The sequence below is a fragment of the Callospermophilus lateralis genome, chromosome 15, assembly GCF_048772815.1.
Source record: "Callospermophilus lateralis isolate mCalLat2 chromosome 15, mCalLat2.hap1, whole genome shotgun sequence".
Classification (NCBI taxonomy): domain Eukaryota; kingdom Metazoa; phylum Chordata; class Mammalia; order Rodentia; family Sciuridae; genus Callospermophilus; species Callospermophilus lateralis.
The window spans coordinates 73,074,233-73,092,022 of record NC_135319.1 but is presented as its reverse complement, the minus strand read 5'-3'; the positions used below and the strand labels follow the sequence as shown (position 1 = coordinate 73,092,022).

General features: G+C 38.1%; 1 protein-coding gene across 4 annotated transcripts in view; it reads left to right on the top strand.

Moving 5' to 3' along the window:
* The first annotated feature begins 10,896 nt into the window (after positions 1 to 10,896).
* The window catches only part of Sorcs1 (sortilin related VPS10 domain containing receptor 1), a 466,212-nt gene continuing 459,318 nt past the window's right edge, over positions 10,897 to 17,790 (top strand). For all 4 annotated transcript variants that reach the window (XM_076834120.1, XM_076834123.1, XM_076834121.1 and 1 more), the window contains exon 1: positions 10,897 to 11,454. In XM_076834120.1, coding sequence (XP_076690235.1) covers positions 10,897 to 11,454 — 558 coding nt within the window. The remainder of the gene's footprint in view (positions 11,455 to 17,790) is intronic.

The following is a 17,790-nucleotide window of genomic DNA, read 5'->3' as shown; positions in this document are numbered from 1 at the left end:
CTTTGAATTCATAAACATGGGAATTTCCATCCCCCCACCCATTTATTTCTGTCTTTTAATTTCTTTCATCCATGTTTTATAAAATATATGTCTTTTATCTCGGTAATTGTTTATTCCTAAGTATTTTTTATGTCATTGCTAATGGTTTGTAATTAATAGTGCTTTTTATTTTTAGTGTGGGAAACATTCTTGAAAGTGGTGTGAGAGATAATGTGTGTAATTAATAAGAGAAAAATGACAACAGTTCTCTCCATAAGAACCTTGGAATCCAGAGAGAGTGTCACACATAAAAATTTTTAAACACAATAGAATTTCCTTCTCCTTCTGCATTTTAAATAATGGTTGACGATGGAAGGAATAGTTATCACACTGTCTAATGAGGTATAAATGTATGTAGAGGACATATTTAGAAGAATTGTATTGTAAATTGGGGATGATAAAGAGACATTAAAGAAGTTATTATTTCTAACATTTACCCAGTATGGCTTGTGCCAGATAATACCAATAAACTGAAATAACATATGCATAGATAATGCAACATCTAAAGGAACCATTAAAATGATACACAAAGAAATACACCAAATACCATAACAGAAAAGTAAAGAAACTTCAAAAAAGTGTTCAAGTAACCCACAAAGTGAAGGAAAAGAGAAGGAAATGAAAATATAGCAAATACAAATAGAAAACAAAACATTATATGCCAGACTTATCCTTAATGCATTAATAATTATAATGAATGTAAATAATCTAAATACAACAATTATAAGGAAAAATTTCTAAATGGGAACAAGCCATGATGTATATATAATCTTTAAAAGAAACAAAATGGTATTGAAATGTTTTGAATGAAATATTTTTAAAAATACGAAATCATTAATGAAAAGAAATCTAGAATTGGCTGCAATAATATCAGATAATATATCAGATGTAATGGGCCAATTATTTAAAAAATACATTGTCAAAATGAATAAAAAAGAAATGGAAAATTTAAATACATTGATATTATTAAAGAATTGTTTATGTAAGTAAAATTTTCCATAAAGTAAAATCCACACTTAGGATACTTCAATGATTACTTCCTCTGAAGAAGGAAAAAAATAATATCAATATAATAGAAACTCCTTCACAATAGAGAAAGTTACCAAATTGTTTTTTGAAACCACATAACCTTGATTTCAGAATCTGGCAAAGATACTACACAAAAGAAAATTAAAAACAAGCTATCTTATGATTATACTTGCAAAGATCCTAACAAAATGTAAGAAGATCAAATTCACCAATGTAATAGAATCATAGTCTTGTTAAAAGTGGAATTTGTTGCAGGAATGCAACCTTAATATTCAATGAGTAATATTAATAGAATACAAAAAAAGGTGACCATCTCAAAGATGCAGAAAAAGCATAAAATTAAATTCAGAACTGCTTCATATTTTTCTAAATAGTCAACAAATTAAGAATAAAATAAAAATAGTTCATATTATGGTCATTTTAAAAAAAGATTCCCAGTGAACAACATACTTCATAATGAAATAATGAGACATTTTTCCTGATTATGTGAGCCCACTACCACCATACCAGATTGTACATTGTCACTGTTTTCATTCAAAATACATCAGATGTTTTTTCCTAGACAATAATAATCAATGGTATGTATATATATTTTTTTTCAAAAAAAAAGAAATGGAAGTTTAATTTTCACAGGATATCATTATATAAATATAAATTCTAAAAGAATTGAGAAGTTATTAGAATTAATAAATACAACAAAAGTGACTAGATACAAAATCAATGGAAACATTAATATTGTTTTCAGATATTAGCAAAAAAGTTAAAAATTAAGATAGAGAGATAATAATCACAATGCTTTGAAACATCTCAAATACGGAGGAGTTAATTTATTGAAATACATTTGGGGTTTGTACATTGGAAACTAGTAGATATGGCTAATAGAACTTAAAGATACAAATAAATGCAGAGGAATAATACATTCATAGATGGGAGGATGCAATATTTTTAAATGTTAATTTTGTTCTAATTGATATATAGATACAGTGAAATTCCATTTAACAAGTTCAGCATTTTCAGAAATTGACAAGATGACTATAAACAGTCTGGAAAAACTAAGTAGAGCACTTCACATTAGGTTTCAAGATTTATTGTAATTCTATGATAATTAAGAAGTGTTTGTTTACTCTTCTTTAAAGCTAAGTAATAGTCCATTGAGTATATATACCCCATTTTCTTTATCCATTCATCTATTGAGGGACACCTAGGATGATTCCATAGTCTAGCTATTGTGAATTGAGCTGCTATACAGAGTAAAATTATGGCATTTGCCAGTAAATGGTTGGAGTTGGAGAATATCATGCTAAGTGAAATAAGCCAATCTCACAAAATGAAAGGCTGAATGTTTTCTCAAATATGTGGATAATAATTCACAATAAGGTGGGGGCACTATGGAAGAATAGCATTACCTTAGATTAGGTAGAGGAAAGTGATGGGAGGGAACGGGAGGAGATGAGGGGATAGGAACGATAGTAGAACGAAACTGACATTATTACTGCATGTATATATGTGAATGAATGACCAATATGATTCTTCAACATGTACACTCAGAAAAATGAGAAATTACACATATGTATGATATAACAAAGTACATAAATGCATTCTACTGTCATGTATAACTAATTAAAACAAATAAAAAATTAAAGCAAAAGAACTATTTGTTAAGCTGATCAGTTAATAAGAAGACAAAATTCAGAAACAGACACACATAGTCATCTGATTTACAATAAACATGCCATGGCCATACAGTGGGAAGAGGGTGGTTTGTAATTAACAGTGTTGGGTTAGCTGGTATCTATCTGATTAAAGGTGTATCTTCAACTTCCTTCCATGTACAGAAAAAGCAATTCCAGATGGATTGCAGACATAAGTATAAGAATACTACTTCTAGAAAAAAAAGATACCTTCATGAACAAGGTATAGGAAAAGATTTCCTAAGCTGAAAGTAATAAGCATTAGCCATAAAGAAACCATTAGAAGTAATTGACAAATTGAATTATGTACATATGAAGAACTTTTTTCTTGGGCCTTTTACTGTATATATTTAAGATATACTACATGATGCTTTCATATACATAGTTCAATGGTTACTAAAAGTTAAGTAAATTAACATATCCATTGTGTGTGTACGTGTGTGTGTGTGTATACATGAGCATTTGTGAAAAATAAAATCACTGAGCAAATATTTCATTTAAGATCTTCACATTTTCATGGTTGTAGGTTTAATTTCAATGCAATTTTTGAAACATTTTGTAAATGCTAACAAGCACTATCCATGTTATTGGGCTTCATTCTATCAACAAACTTCAGCTAATAGCAATAAGTTGGAACATTTTCAGTAAATGAGGGTTTGCCTTAAGTTGCTTTATTCATTGATTCAACTTTTCCCTTAGGTATAAATTTAGCTTTATGTGACATCTGCGGTGGGCGGCTATGATTCATCCTAGTGCTGAATATCTGACCATATTAAGAAAGGCTATCAAAGATATGAGAACATTAGCCTTGTCATTCACTCATTCAACAAACACCTACAGAACGTTTTCTCTGTGCAAGCATTGATTATGAACTGACGCTAAGCCATAGATATCTGACATGACCCCCTAACCTATAGAAGTTAGAGTCTAACTGAGGAGCTGGATGAGTGAGACAGATGGTTAGAATAATAGAAGTGCAATATCAGAATAGACACCAAGAGCCCAGAGAATATAGAAAAGAGAGCTCTTTACCTACTGAGCACTATACATTACAAAATGAGAACCTTTAAAATTCCATGAATAAATTCCCAGTGTTCCTTCATATCATGCCAGGATCTAGGGGATTATATCACAGGACATGGTAGATCAGAACCAAGAATTAACCTACAAAGAGGGGCTGGTAGGTTCTGGGAGACCATGAATTCAGGGTTAAATCCACATTCAGAAGATATCAAGGAAGTAAAGGTAGATTTAAATCTAAATAAGTAAGGGGGCAAAAATCTAGAGAAAATGAGTTGACCTCACATTACAATAGGACTCACATAGGCATTCCTGACGAAGGTAAGTGAGCAGCTGAGCATAGCTGAGCACATTATGACAGCAGTTTTCTGTGACAAACAATCATGGATCTATACCCATGAGTTTGGCTGAACTCATTCATGACTTCAGACTATAATATCCCCACGTGATAAATTGCACGTTTACCACATGACATATTAAAAGGTTTTCTTTGACTTTTTCTGTAGCTCATTTTTCAAGCTACAGATAATAGTTCAGCTACATACTCAAAGGCTTATTTTGTTGCCCAATCTACTGTTGACCTCCCAGAAGTTTGTAAGATGCAGACTTGCTGTACTTCAGCTCACACAGAAGACTAGATGACAAGAAAAAGAATGCAGCAGTTTAATTCATCTTTTCAATTGATTTCCAAAAGCAAAACTTTTGAGTTTCAACACCTGTTCTCTACTCTTGATATCTCCAGGAGTAGGGGGGTCTTTACATATGGTTTTCTTTTAGAAGAAAATAAATTGATTCTAGAAAACTTAAGTGGATTTTATCTCCTGGTCTTCTATCTAGAGAAACATGTTGAGTATTAAATTGGAGTTGGTGTTTGAAGTGTGAAGTGACTTTAACAATGACTAACAGCATTGACTGTTGACTCTGTGACATATGAAGCACCCTGACACAAGGAATTGGTTCAACTTCCATTTTACATATTAGACATCAGGCATTCTGAAAGTCAAATGATAATGTACAACTGGTTAGTGACATCCATTGGGATTTAAAGGTATAATTTTCATTTCAAAGTTTAGAATTTTAAGCCCACACTGTAGTGATTCCAAGCACCAGAGGCAGACAGACACAGTTAAACTTCATGCCTTGAATCACCTTTCCCTTCTTTGGTGTATCTCTGTGATATCACCAGAGAGAGCATGCTGTTGGGGATATCTAGACCGGAGGACTGGAGAACATCGCTTTTTAGCAAGATCAAACACAGAAATGGTAAGCACCACAACATACCTCATGTCTGCCTGACTGTGCTTCTGATTCTTTGATTTTTTTCTTTTTCTTTTTTTCCTTTGCAAGATACTCTTGTGCAAAGCCCTCCAAATCTTCTTCTTCAATAGCTACTGGGCATTTTATAGAGCGCTATCCTGCTGGATTATTATGACTCAGAAATCTTCTGTGTTTGGCAGCAGTAATAACTCTACTCATCTTTGGATTAGAACTTTGCAAAGGAGGCAAAGATAACCTATGACTTCTTGTGAGATGGAAGCTTTGGGTTATCCCATTATTGGCCCCTAAAGAACTTTGGGAGTTGCTTCTTGTTTCTTCTATCTCTGCTCTTCCAGTCAGTTTTCCCAAAGAAACCAAAGGAAATGTAGCCCCAACTTTGGGTATGTGAGTTTATTTGTTCCTATTTGTACTTTTAAGGAAGTTGGGTTAGAAAAAGTGTTAGAGTTGGTTTTGAGATTTACTACATCGAAGCCTTTTCCTGTTGGACTTACAGGCTGAGGAAGTCAGGAGAAAGTGATTATAAAAGTAATTTTCTACAGTTTTTAGATCATTTTAAGACAATAAAAAAGTTACATTAATGAATTCTTAGATTTGAGAGTAAAGGGTTATTTTTAAAAGCCTAATAATGTCATCTCTAAATAAACTGTCTTATAGTGCACATTTTATTTGTTTTACATTAAGTAGGAATATTTAAGTGGTAAAATATATCTGCATATATGAGTTCACAAAATGACACTGATAGTAGTTCATGCTTTTCTTTTCCTACTTAATTATAAAAACATCCTTTGAAACCTGAAATGTCTGTGTGAATAAAATGTAATAGCCAAGTATAAATAGTGTGGGATTTTAATACATACATATATATGTATATACATATATACATACATATACATATTGGAGACAGAATAGGACTAAATGAAGGAAAAAGGATAACAGAATTCTATTCTAAGTTTTGTCTCTAACTCTATGACCTTGGATAAATGTCTTTTTATTCTGTAAGATGCAGGCAAAAACTGCCCCCTACCTACCTTTTGGAGCTGCTGCAAGATTTATTAAACTAGGAGAAAAACAAAAACACTTTAGAGGTCTAATGAGATAGTATTCTCATAAATACAAGGCAGTATTGTTATTTGCAAGGTGTAAAAAGTTGAGTTGATTTTCAATACATCCATGAGAGTCAGGTAGATAATTTTAGCCTTATTTTCACAGATGAGAAGGCTTAAGTCTTTCTGCTAAAGCCACTTAATTTAGGTATATGATAAAGGTACGATGACTGGATTCAGACCTAGATCAGTATTTATTGATATTTGAAAGTATTTTAAGGGGCAGTTTTAAAAATCCCAAATTTCCTTGGCAGCTGACCAGAATAACCTGCCTATTATTCTCTCTGGTTATCTTTCTGCGATTCTTCATAAAAAATTATCTAAAAAGCAAGACACCTTGTCTCAATAGTATCCAAGGAGAGCCAAGTATTTTGAAAGCTATTAAAAGACATTGTTCTAATGATGAGGCATATAATGTGATTTAGTGCAAGTCAGCCAAGGTATCCATAAGAAATGGAGAAATGTAGGAAAGGGGGAAGAAGGAAATCCAGTAAAAGAATTAACTTGTAGGTCCTGCAGTGAGATTATGAGTGTAGTGACTATTCCGCTCTCTTTAAAATGACTCCACCACATACACCAAATAAAAGCAAATGGAAATAGAGTATACATGTTCTCCCTTCCCAAACAAACTTGCTCATTTGTTTTCAAAATTGCTTGCTTAACCTTACTAAAAATGATTAAAAGCACTAGAGTGTCTGGTACACAGTAAGTCTCCAATAAGTATTATCTATCATTAGTTGGATTTGAAGTAAAAAGAACACTGCATAAAGTTATGTGCCTCTCAGGAATAAAGATGCCTATGTAGAAGCCTTGACTTTGCACTAACTTCTAGTGTGATTCTCGATAACTGCACAACAACATCTGTAAAGTGGGGAAATGATAATACTGAGATAAATAAAAAGCCCACTTGAGTTGGTACTTTAAAATCCTTAGCACAGTTTCTCACAGAGTACATATCTGATTTACAAAGTGTTAGCTATTAAGAGTTATTGCAGGTAGTCTTATTACACAAGTGCCGGCCAGCCATTATTTATTTATGAAGGGACCAGATCATGAGGGAGACATTAGGAAATGATCTATAAGCTGATCTATAAGGAAGATGTGGTCATTATTCATATTAGTGTTTTTAGTGGTTATTAGAAAAAAGTCAAAATAAAATGGTAGAAGACTGTAACATATGCTAAGAATGATCCAGTAAGAGACTGATACAGAAAATGAGAAAGTTTTCTTTGGGTAGAGGGGGTCAGGTAAAGTCCCCATGGATGCATATTTGAAGTAAAATTCTTAAAGAGAAATCAATCATGGGAAGTGAAGGTGGTGGTGGGAATTCCCAGCAGTTGGAACAACATGTGCAAAGTTACAAGTTAAAAAATTCTAGGCACATTGGAGGAAAGGTCAGATCTGGATGAGTGGAGTACATGGATGAAGGAGAGAGAACTGCCAAATGGTATTTAGAAAATGGTAGCTGATGGCCATGCTAAGGAGTGTGGATAGTATTCTGTTTTCAATATTAAATTGATTAAGGGTGTCAAGCAGTGATGAGAAATTATATTTTTATAATTTTGAAAGACCACCTTTTCTTCACTATAGGGTAAAGTGTCTAAACTATTTTGATTATCCAGTAATTGATGATTGGGGAGGTTAAGTTTTAATTTTTTCATTAAAATTAAATATATCACCAAGTTGTATTTTTTTCTTCCTGCAAATAAATAGGTCAACTTGTGGTGCTTTGGAGATAACTACTGTCGAAATATGACGGTACAGAGCAATTGTGAAGTTGGGCAGGCAGTAAAGGGGTTGTTGGTCTAGCTAGTCTGGATGTGAAATGGTGAAAATCTAGACAAAGCAATGGTAGATTTTTCATATGCATAATGTGGAGACTTGTAGGAATTATCAGTGTATGAACTCTACTGGCCTTTTATATCAACTATTTTCCTAATAAATGATCCATTCTGATTGCATTATACTGATAAACCCTATTTAGTAGGTTGTTGGATTAAAAACACTTTGAAATAGGGGCTGGGGATGTGGCTCAAGTGGTATCGCGCTCGCCTGGCATGCATGCGGCCCGCGTACAAACAAAGATGTTGTGTCCGCTGATAACTGAAAAAAAATAAAATATATTAAAAAATTCTCTCTCTCTCTCTCTCTCTCTCTCTCTCTCTCTCTCTCTCTCTCCTAAAAACAAAACAAAACAAAACAAAAAACTTTGAAATAGACTTTTCACCATGACTAGCCTAATACTTAGGGTCTTAGTTAGATGGAAATAGTTTAGGATATTACTGACACTTGTCCTTTCTACTTATTAATACAAGTCAAAGGGGAAAAAATGACACACCAGCACCCACAATATTTCTTGAAGCCAATTTTATCTATATTTTTGTAACTTTTTTTCTCAAACAGATAATTAAAATCAGACATTAAAAATGTCTACAAAGTTCCAGCAAATGGACTGTAAATTCTTTGAATTACAGAACTTACTCTAATAGCCGTATTTGAAAAGATGATAGTTCTATGCTCTGGGAAGGAAAAATCCACCCTACTTGTACCAATTTTCTTCAGAAGAATTTTCGTTTTAATACTTAAAATAATACAGATTTTGGTATGGGAAGAGAAAACTAAGGCCAGAAAATATGAATCCACTTATTTATTCTTTTCCATTTTTGCTTTTTCCAGTCCTGAATTTGGATGGGAATTTATTGGGTTCTTATTCTTTAATCTGCTTTTCCTTTCTTGGAGGGATTCCCACACACTTATCCAGACTAGAAAGGAGGTTACCGGGGCATAGAAAGAAGACATTAAGCAAATGATCCTGTAAAGCTCTGAAAACCTTCTTGAGGGGAGGAAAATGAGCACCCTGGGTTTTGACAAAGAGCACTTGCAATTTGGAGAGGAAAAAGGACTTCTGGCCCTGTTCTCCTCCAGCTCGAGGAGAACATTCTGCCAAACAATGTTTCTGGAGGATCCATACTTGTGCAGTGAAAGGTGTTTTGGGAAGAATAGCCCATGGAGGTCTTTAATGACAAGAGAATATTCTTCTGTCCTGCTCTGTACTCTAACATAATGGCAAAGAAGACTTCCTCTCTGTATTTGCACTTTTCTTGCATTGGTCATAAGAACAGTGACTCAAATAATCTTTTAAAAACACCTCTCTGGATTAGCTTGATATCTTAGAAGTTTCTCTTGGGCAGCATTAGAAAGGGTTTAATGAATCCAAGAGTCAGTACCAGTCTGCATTACTTCCAAGTTGGTCTCACTGCAAACCCAGAACTCAAAATCTTCAGTGAGTTTACCATCTAAACTGTAAACAGTAGCAGGGGAGCTGAGTTGGGTTGATATTATAATAACACAATTGCAGAATTTTAGGAGTGGAAGGGATTTTAAAGGTCATCTAATGCAACCAGTTTATTTTAAAGGGGGCAAACTCAGAGATTGTGACTTCTCTGAGATCTCAACAGCAACCTACTAAGAGTGTCCAGAATAGACTTGCTAATGGAGATCTCAAGTCTTGTGTTGGTGACACTGAGCTAGGCACCAAAGGACAGAGGGTAAATATAGCACCATGCCCCCTTTCCTATATTTATTTCATATACAAATACATTATAGACTCACAATGCGTATTTATTGAATTGATGGTTTTCTATCATGTAGGGCACTGTGCCAAGCATTGAGGATAAAATGGCAAACAAACTGAACAGGTCTTTTTGTCGGAGTTGTTCACAATTGGTATTCCTGTCTTCAGTGAGTTTGCAGTCCCTTAGTGAAGCCAAAATGTTATTATGCCTACAAAACTCCAAGTGGAACCTTGGTTTAGGAAAGTGTTCTCAAATATGTTTGCAGGCAGAAAGACTGGCTTCAAATACAGTGAGTGATTTAGGAGATCAGGAAAGGAATCTTAAGCGTAATAATCGATGGAAAATCCCCTAAACACACACACACACACACACACACACACACACACACACACGTACGTCCGCGAGATCATTTAATTACATCACTCTCTGCTGCTGCCTTTCCGGGATCTCCCCCGGGCTGCTGGGACCCAGGCTCTGCTCAGAGTAAGGTTGAGATGCCAACCCTCAGAGAACAAGAAAGGCAAAGAGGAAGAGCCCACCCATCTACCTCCTAAACTGGAGAACACCAGAAAAGGAGGAAAAGGGAAACAGCAGCAGAGACTGGTAGAAACGGTAAACCAGGAAAAATAAATAAATAAATAAACCCTCCACACAGCGACAGCCTTGGAGCCTTGGGCCGGCCGCCCCCACGGGAAGGGTGCGCGAGCTCTTCACGGGGACCCGAGACCGCAGACCGCGGGGGCGCAAAGCCGGAGGCGGCGGCGCCTGTGAGGCCGCGGGGAGGGTCGCGGCGGTGCATCCAGTGCCCGCAGCCCGGGTGCGCAGCGCAGCTAGGCGGCGGGACGCGGAGCCCGGAGCCCCGGCAGCGCCAGCCCTCCCTCCCGCGTCGCCCGCCAGCGCGCCAGCGCCCGCTCCGCCTGTGACTTCAGTGCAGCTCCACCCCCGCGTGGCGGCGGCTCGCTCGGTCCGAACCCGCGCTCGGCACAAGCCCAGCCCCGGCGAGCGGCCGCCACCTGCCCGGCGCCTCCTCCGCCCGCCCCACCGCGGCCCAACTTGGATGGAGTTGGGGTCTTGAGCACCTGCCCCCGCCGCCGCCAGCGGAGAGCCCCGCGCCGCCTCCTTCGGTCTGGGACCCCTTCTCCGCTCCTCTCGGCTCCCGCGATGGGAAAAGTTGGCGCCGGCGGCAGCTCCGCAGCCCGGCTGAGTGCGCTTCTCGCCGGAGCGGGGCTTTTAGTCCTCTGCGCCCCGGGCGCCTGCAGCAGCGGTTCTTGCTGCCCCCCACCGCACCCCAACTCGGCCGGACGCTGGACCACGACCCCAGGGGGCTTTTTCCACCAAGGACCGTCAGGCAGGGCTCCTGCCACGCCCCTGCCGCTTCTTGTGCGCCCCCTGTTTGCAGTGGCCCCCGGGGACCGAGCGCTATCCCTGGAGCGGGCCCGGGGCACCGGGGCGTCGGTGTCGGTTGCCGCACGCTCCAGCCGAAGGAGACGAAGTGGAGCGGTTCAGGAGAAGGCAGAAAGGGTAGAGGGCTCCAGTAGGAGCCCCCGGGGAGTACTGAGGGATGGAGGGCAGCCAGAGCTTGGGACTCCGGAGCGGGACCTGGACAAAGCCACCCGCTTCCGAATGGAGGAGCTGAGACTGACCAGCACCACGTTTGCGCTGACAGGAGACTCCGCACACAACCAAGCCATGGTCCATTGGTCCGGCCACAACAGCAGCGTGAGTAGATTGGTATTGGGGGCAAAGGAGTGAAAGATGGAAAGGGTTAAAGTCCACTGTTTGATCTGATGGAGAATTGGGGGAGATGGGGCTTCTGGTCTTGTGAGATCCTGCAAACTGAAGTCTTCTCTGCCCTCCTCCCTCAGGAGTTAACATAACCTACTATGAAGCTAACCTCCACCTCCCTCTACTACCCAAATCATCAGAGCCCTCTCCACATCCCAAAGGAAGATTCCAACTGAGCAGCAAATCCCTATTTACTAGTGTTTTCTTTTTTCTTTTTTTCTCTCTTTTTGGTGGTATAGGTGTGTAGAATGAAGATCAGGCCGACAAGGGGGTTAAAGTACTGAGTGTAGGCATGAAAGGGTTAAATTTCCAGACAAATGGACAGTGCATCAAGTGACTGTGTCTTTCCTTTTACTTGCTAGACTTATGGACTGGCTCAAGTCTGATCAAGAAGACTTATATATGGGGGCTTTTATTTTATTTTTATGTGGCACTCCTAACCCCTTCTTCACAGGATGGGGGGAACTGCAGGGGAATATAAGGTGTCCTTTATTGGATTCTCTGTTTGGGGGACCGAGTGGATGCAAGTTTCAGGGCAGGAACTCTCCAGCATCTTCTAACAGCACTAGCAAGTGTGTTTTGAGAGCTGGGGCTTTCCAGCTCATGAAAGAGTGGTTGTTCTCTGGCATGATCAGTCTCAGGAAGATCAGATATATGCCAGTGACAACAGCTCCCTGTTCTCCCCCAGTGTCTGACCTCCTCTAGTGAGGAGCACAAATAAAGACTTGCCATTTCTGTTATGAAGGCAGGAAAACGATTGCTGGATTCCAGGAGGGGATTCCAGAGGACTCCGGGGTACAATGGCATGGTCATGTCAGGGAAGGTTTTAGATTTTTTGAAAACCCTGTGTGTTTGCATTCTGAAGGGGCTATAACAGTTTCAACTGAACCTAGAAACTTCAATGAGCTGAAATACCAAAGAACTAGCTTTGACCAAAACAATTTAAAAGTATGGAAAGTTCTTTGAGCTGCTACAAATAGACAAGAAGAATCTAAAAATCAAAGACTTATAAAATGAAAAAAAAAATCCAAGTTTCAGCTTCAATAAAGATATCAATTATGATATCTTTAATGCTGCATTGAGGTTGTAGAGGTTGTAAGGTGCATAGTCTATGCAAACTACAACCTTTGGAAATGTTTTCTGTGGGCATATAAAAGCCAGAAATTTCCCCTGTCAACTGCCACTTTTGTCTATTGGGCTCATTGTCCGTTTTTTAATTAGAGTTGTGAGCATTTTAAAATATGATCCATCATCACAGATTCCTTGTACTAAGGCAAATCAGGATACATAGTATTTTGAATTGATGTCTCTGTCCTGAGAGTATCAGTAGAGTTTTCCCTACAATGCAGCCTTGGTGACAGAGGCTATCGTTTTCATATGGTTCTTAGGAGTGGTTTAATCAAATAATTGAAGATGAAATTCTTTCCATTCAAACCTGAACACCCTTGCCCTCATCCTGTACCTTAACTATCATGTCTTTCATATCATGGCCAAAAAAAAATTAATTCTGCAATTTGAACTTGAATTTTCTTAGACTGATGGAATAACTTTCACCCTCTTTAAGTGATGAATGCACAGCTGTGGCGTTAGGGGGAGATTTTAAACACATCAGACATGTTAGATCATGTTGTATTAAGAAGTAAAAAAAAAAAAAAAACAAAAAACTTTGGACTCAAGATATTTCTGGCTTTTAATGTAATTCGAGCTGTAAAAAATCACTTACCCACTAGACCTCTACTTTAGTTTCTGTCTTGAAAGATCTTGGAAAGAGTAAGAAAAGGAGAATATATCTTTGGCAAATTTTAACCTCCACTTAAGAAATGGCAGAAAGCACTGCCAGCCCTTAATATTTTTTTTAAATAAATGGTGCTTATAAGTCCAGTATGGCTTATTAGGGTCAAGGCTTAAAATATGCAGGCAAGTCTGAGGTAATGTGGAAAACAATCAAGGTGGTGAGTGTTTAAGGTTTGAACAGTCCAATCCTGTTAACTAATGAGATGAGATTTCTACCCTCTGAAGTCTTTTATTCTGGATGATATCACCCCTCTCCTCTCCTGTCTCTTCCCTGCTCATTGCACACAATTATTATTTTTTATATTTAATGTATGCATGCAGATATTGGAGAAGAGAAACAGTTTTTATCCAGGATCTCCAAAATAAAGCTAGGACCAAACTCATAGGAGACACAAAGATTAAAATGCTTTTAAAGGGAAAGAAGGCAGAAAGAAACTTTTCTGGCAACTTTTTGGAAAAAAAAAAAAAAAGAGCAGAGACTATAGAGTTCTAGTGCTATGTATTTACGGTTTGACCATTACAAGTCTGTTTTGCTCTGCACATGAAACACCACCTCTTTAAAGTGGGGGCAGTGGCTAACAAATTAATTACCAAGAATACCCCTTACACTTATTCGGAATTCTCTCACATCCCCCCAGAATGAAAGTCCAATAACTTAAACCCAAGGGCAAAACTGGGGGCTCCCCTCTTTTTATAAATCCATTCAGGGACACAGGAAATCGATCCTCTAACACTGTCTCACCTTTAACTAAGGAAAAAAAAAACAATGCTAAGAAGAGCCTCTGATTACAATAACACCTGTGTTCAAGGTACAAATGTATGGTAATGATAGGCTGACTGTCAAACTGGATTCTGGATTGTTCACTCACCTACTTCCCTCTCTCTTCTGCCCCCTCAGCCATTGGACTTGTGCGGTGTGTAAAAACATGACTGTTCTGCCTCATCCGTGGGTGGGATGTGATTCCTCTATACTGCAGTCTTCTTGCTTGATGGAAACCGTTGCTAGAGTTGGTGGAACACCTGGGGGGATCTTCTGGCATGAAAGGTGCTGGGTATGAATCATTTGTCATGAGCTTGGTGCGTAAGGAAGAACATATTGTTCCTACCCTACTCATCCCAGGCATGCTGTGCCCTGATCTAAATTTATATAGTAATCCTTAGAGTGTTAAAAAATATATTTGTCTATATGTGTGTGCATGATGGTGTATATGTTTATTCCTTATTTTCCTGGGATTTCAAAGTGCTTCACTTAGGAATTTTTAAAAAATCCTTGGTAGGTAGTAAGTAGGTAATGAGCATTAATAACTCTTCTTCATATTTTTATGCTGGAGTTAATTTGAATATTTCAATTCACCACTCCCCCTCTTTCTCACTGGCAATAGTGTTTTTGTTAGCAGAAGCTTTTACTTGACTTATGTGTTGGCATTATGATATCTTTAATGCTGCATTTATCAAAGGACATGATGATCTGGCTGGTTTTCATGGATCTCTTTGCCTTTAGTTGCCCCGGCACTTGACATTTACCATCCAACTTTAGTAAACAGAGTGCCAAGAAGGGGCCAGGTCGATGGCTGGCATTTATCATCTCACTTAATTTTCATGAAAACGTCATGAGTAGGTATTCTTGTTCCCATTACATGGAGGAGGAAGTTGAGGCTCTGGAAGGCTACATGAATTGCTAAGAGGAATCAGCGGTTCAGGGGAAGAGCGGGACTGGCACTCAGGTTTATTCAACTCTAAAACCCTATAGGATGACTTGTCCTGTAGACTTTAAGGCAGGACAGAAAAACTCAGACCTTTCAGAAAAGTCGTCCTCTTTTGACTTGATTTCTGATGGTGGGGAGGATGTGCTCTTGGCTGGAAGCTTTGTCTCCTTGTAGAAAAGCAAGGATTTCAATATGTGCCTGCCGCGTGGTGCTCTTACCTCACGTAGTGATCTGGTTTTCTCTCTTCTGCCCACCTCTTCATCTTTCTAAGACATGCAGTCTGTCTCTGGTGATTTGATGAGGGTAACCTGTGATCACTCAGCTTTCAGATGTTTTTCTGCAGGAATAAATAATGACAAATCTGATCTTATAGATGAGTTTGGAATCACATGCTTGATTTAACTATGTATTTTGGTAGGCTGTTTGTTTTGACCCAACTTTTTGTTTTTTAAGCAAAATGATAAAAAGATTTTAGCTTTCTTTAGCAAGCCCACACAATTCCTTCTCTGATTGATATTTTATGCTTTTAATGAAATCTAATGTGAGGTTACACTGGAGGTAGTAGTATGGGAAACAAACAGACTTGGGTTCAAACCTTAACTCTCCTTGCCATTATCAAGACACTTAAATTCTTTGAGCCTCAGTTTCTTCACCTGCAATGAAGTTTGTCTTCAGTAGGCTTTTCCTGAAGCTTTGACGTCAGATATGGTAAGGGAAATGCCTTGTATGTAGTAAGTGCTCAATAAATGGTATTTTTTTAGGTGAAGAAAGTGTTCTTCACTGGAAATTACAAACCTTGGGTTATATTCCTGACTGTATACAAAAATTGTGTATATAGTTAAAGCATGTTAAAATTTTGTGTCAACATTTTTATCCTCTGTGAAATGACATTAAGAGACTAGAACACCACTAAATTCCCTTATATGTTAAAATTAATTTAATACTTTGTTCAACCTGTAAGATATTGGGTACCTGTGACATTTAAGTGATTGTACTGGGAGTGTTGAGGATGGAGAAATAATAAAATGACCTACATTTTTGACCTGTGGGTGAGCAAACCTTTCATTTCACATGATTTTCCTTTTCTCACAGTTCATGTACATATCTGTTTATGGAAAATTGAGAACTTTTGGATCTAAGAAGGTATTCATGTAGATCTGGGCACACAGATTTTCAGCACAACACAGTTTATAGGTGTTTTGCATGACCTCTTCATGTTGAGGAACATGCTCTCTCTGAATCAAAGGGGAGAAAAAGACTCAAGTGAATTGAACAGTAAGCATCTCTTAGATATTCAGTGGGGTTTTCTAGGGTAAATTGACATGAATATCAAATCAGGGAACTCTCCACATCCTTTAAAAGAGGAGCTTTAAGAACTCTTTTGTAAGTGAGGCTACACAAACCAGTGGAATAAGACAATTTACTAATGAGAATGATAATTGCACACATGTCAGGAGTGACTTCTGTGTGCTGGCATTATGCTGAGAGCCTTACACGAATTTTATTTACTTTTAATTCCATAAATACTCACTGAATTCCTTATATCCATCAGTTACTAGCATGGGGCGATTTGGGAGTTGAGCACCACAATGAAATCATCCTGCCCTCAAAGGGCTTTTGGTTCTGAACCCAAAGGCTCCTACTAAGAGACAGTGAGGGAATGTGTGTTCTCTGAGGAGTTCCGATGATGAATGCCAGGAGAATCTCCTGGCGGGGTGGTCTTCAAGCTTTATTGGAGAGAGGGAACTTTGATGGAACCTTGAAATACAGAGAAAATTTTAAGAAACGGTTGGAGATTAGGAAAAGGAATTTTGAGCTGAATGGATGACATGAATAAAGTTCAAGAGAAGAGACCTACATTACTATCTATATCCAGGAGAGTACTACTTTAATTAGAAATTATGTTATTTTAAAACTCTGCTTAATGTTTTTATTTTTAGAAATAGTTTTAAAATTAGTATTATTGAGCAAAAAATATGCACACCAATTTTGTAATAAGCTTGGATATATTCCAAGGCCAATTAGAAAATAAAAACCTGTGAGCCCACTGAAAGACATGACTGCCCTTATTTGCACATTTAGTCTCAGCTGGGTTCATGATTGTTTCATTTTTACCTTGACGTTTTCCACTTGCAGTTTTTACAAAAGAGTTTTCTTTTGTTTAATTTTTGATCAGAAACATCCCAGGCCAGGTTACCTAGGGAATAAATTAATTTGGCTTCCTGCCAGCTTATGTGAAGTCACTAAATGTATGCAAAATATTTGTCCAGTCTTTGTGTATGTCTCAATTTCTGTTCTGGAACTGGCTGGAGAGGATGGAGATTGCACCTGTGGAAGGGAAATTGGCCACATGGTGTCTCTACAGGGCCAAAGGGGATGGCTGAGAAGGGCTGTGGTCAGGACCAGGTGTGGATGGGTTCCATGAAAGTATAAGGTTACTCTTGGGGAGCTCCAACTCTGCTCAGATGAGATTGATGGATGCGCCAAACAGCTGACAAGACACAAAGGTGGAATCTTACTTTGCAAGTTTATAATGAAAGAATAGAGTGCATTCTAAACTGTAGGTAGGGGAAGGAAGGAGAGACCAGGAATGCTTTGCAGCAAATTCTATGTGAGATTTTACATGTGTATAAAAGATATTGTGTCTGTTTCTATAGCACTCTTGAATATTGTTATGCCACTTTAGATCAGATATAGCCCTTTGTCCTCTTTGCAAAATGCTTTCGTTTTCAAAGACTGGAACATTACTTCCATTACTTCAAATTTTATT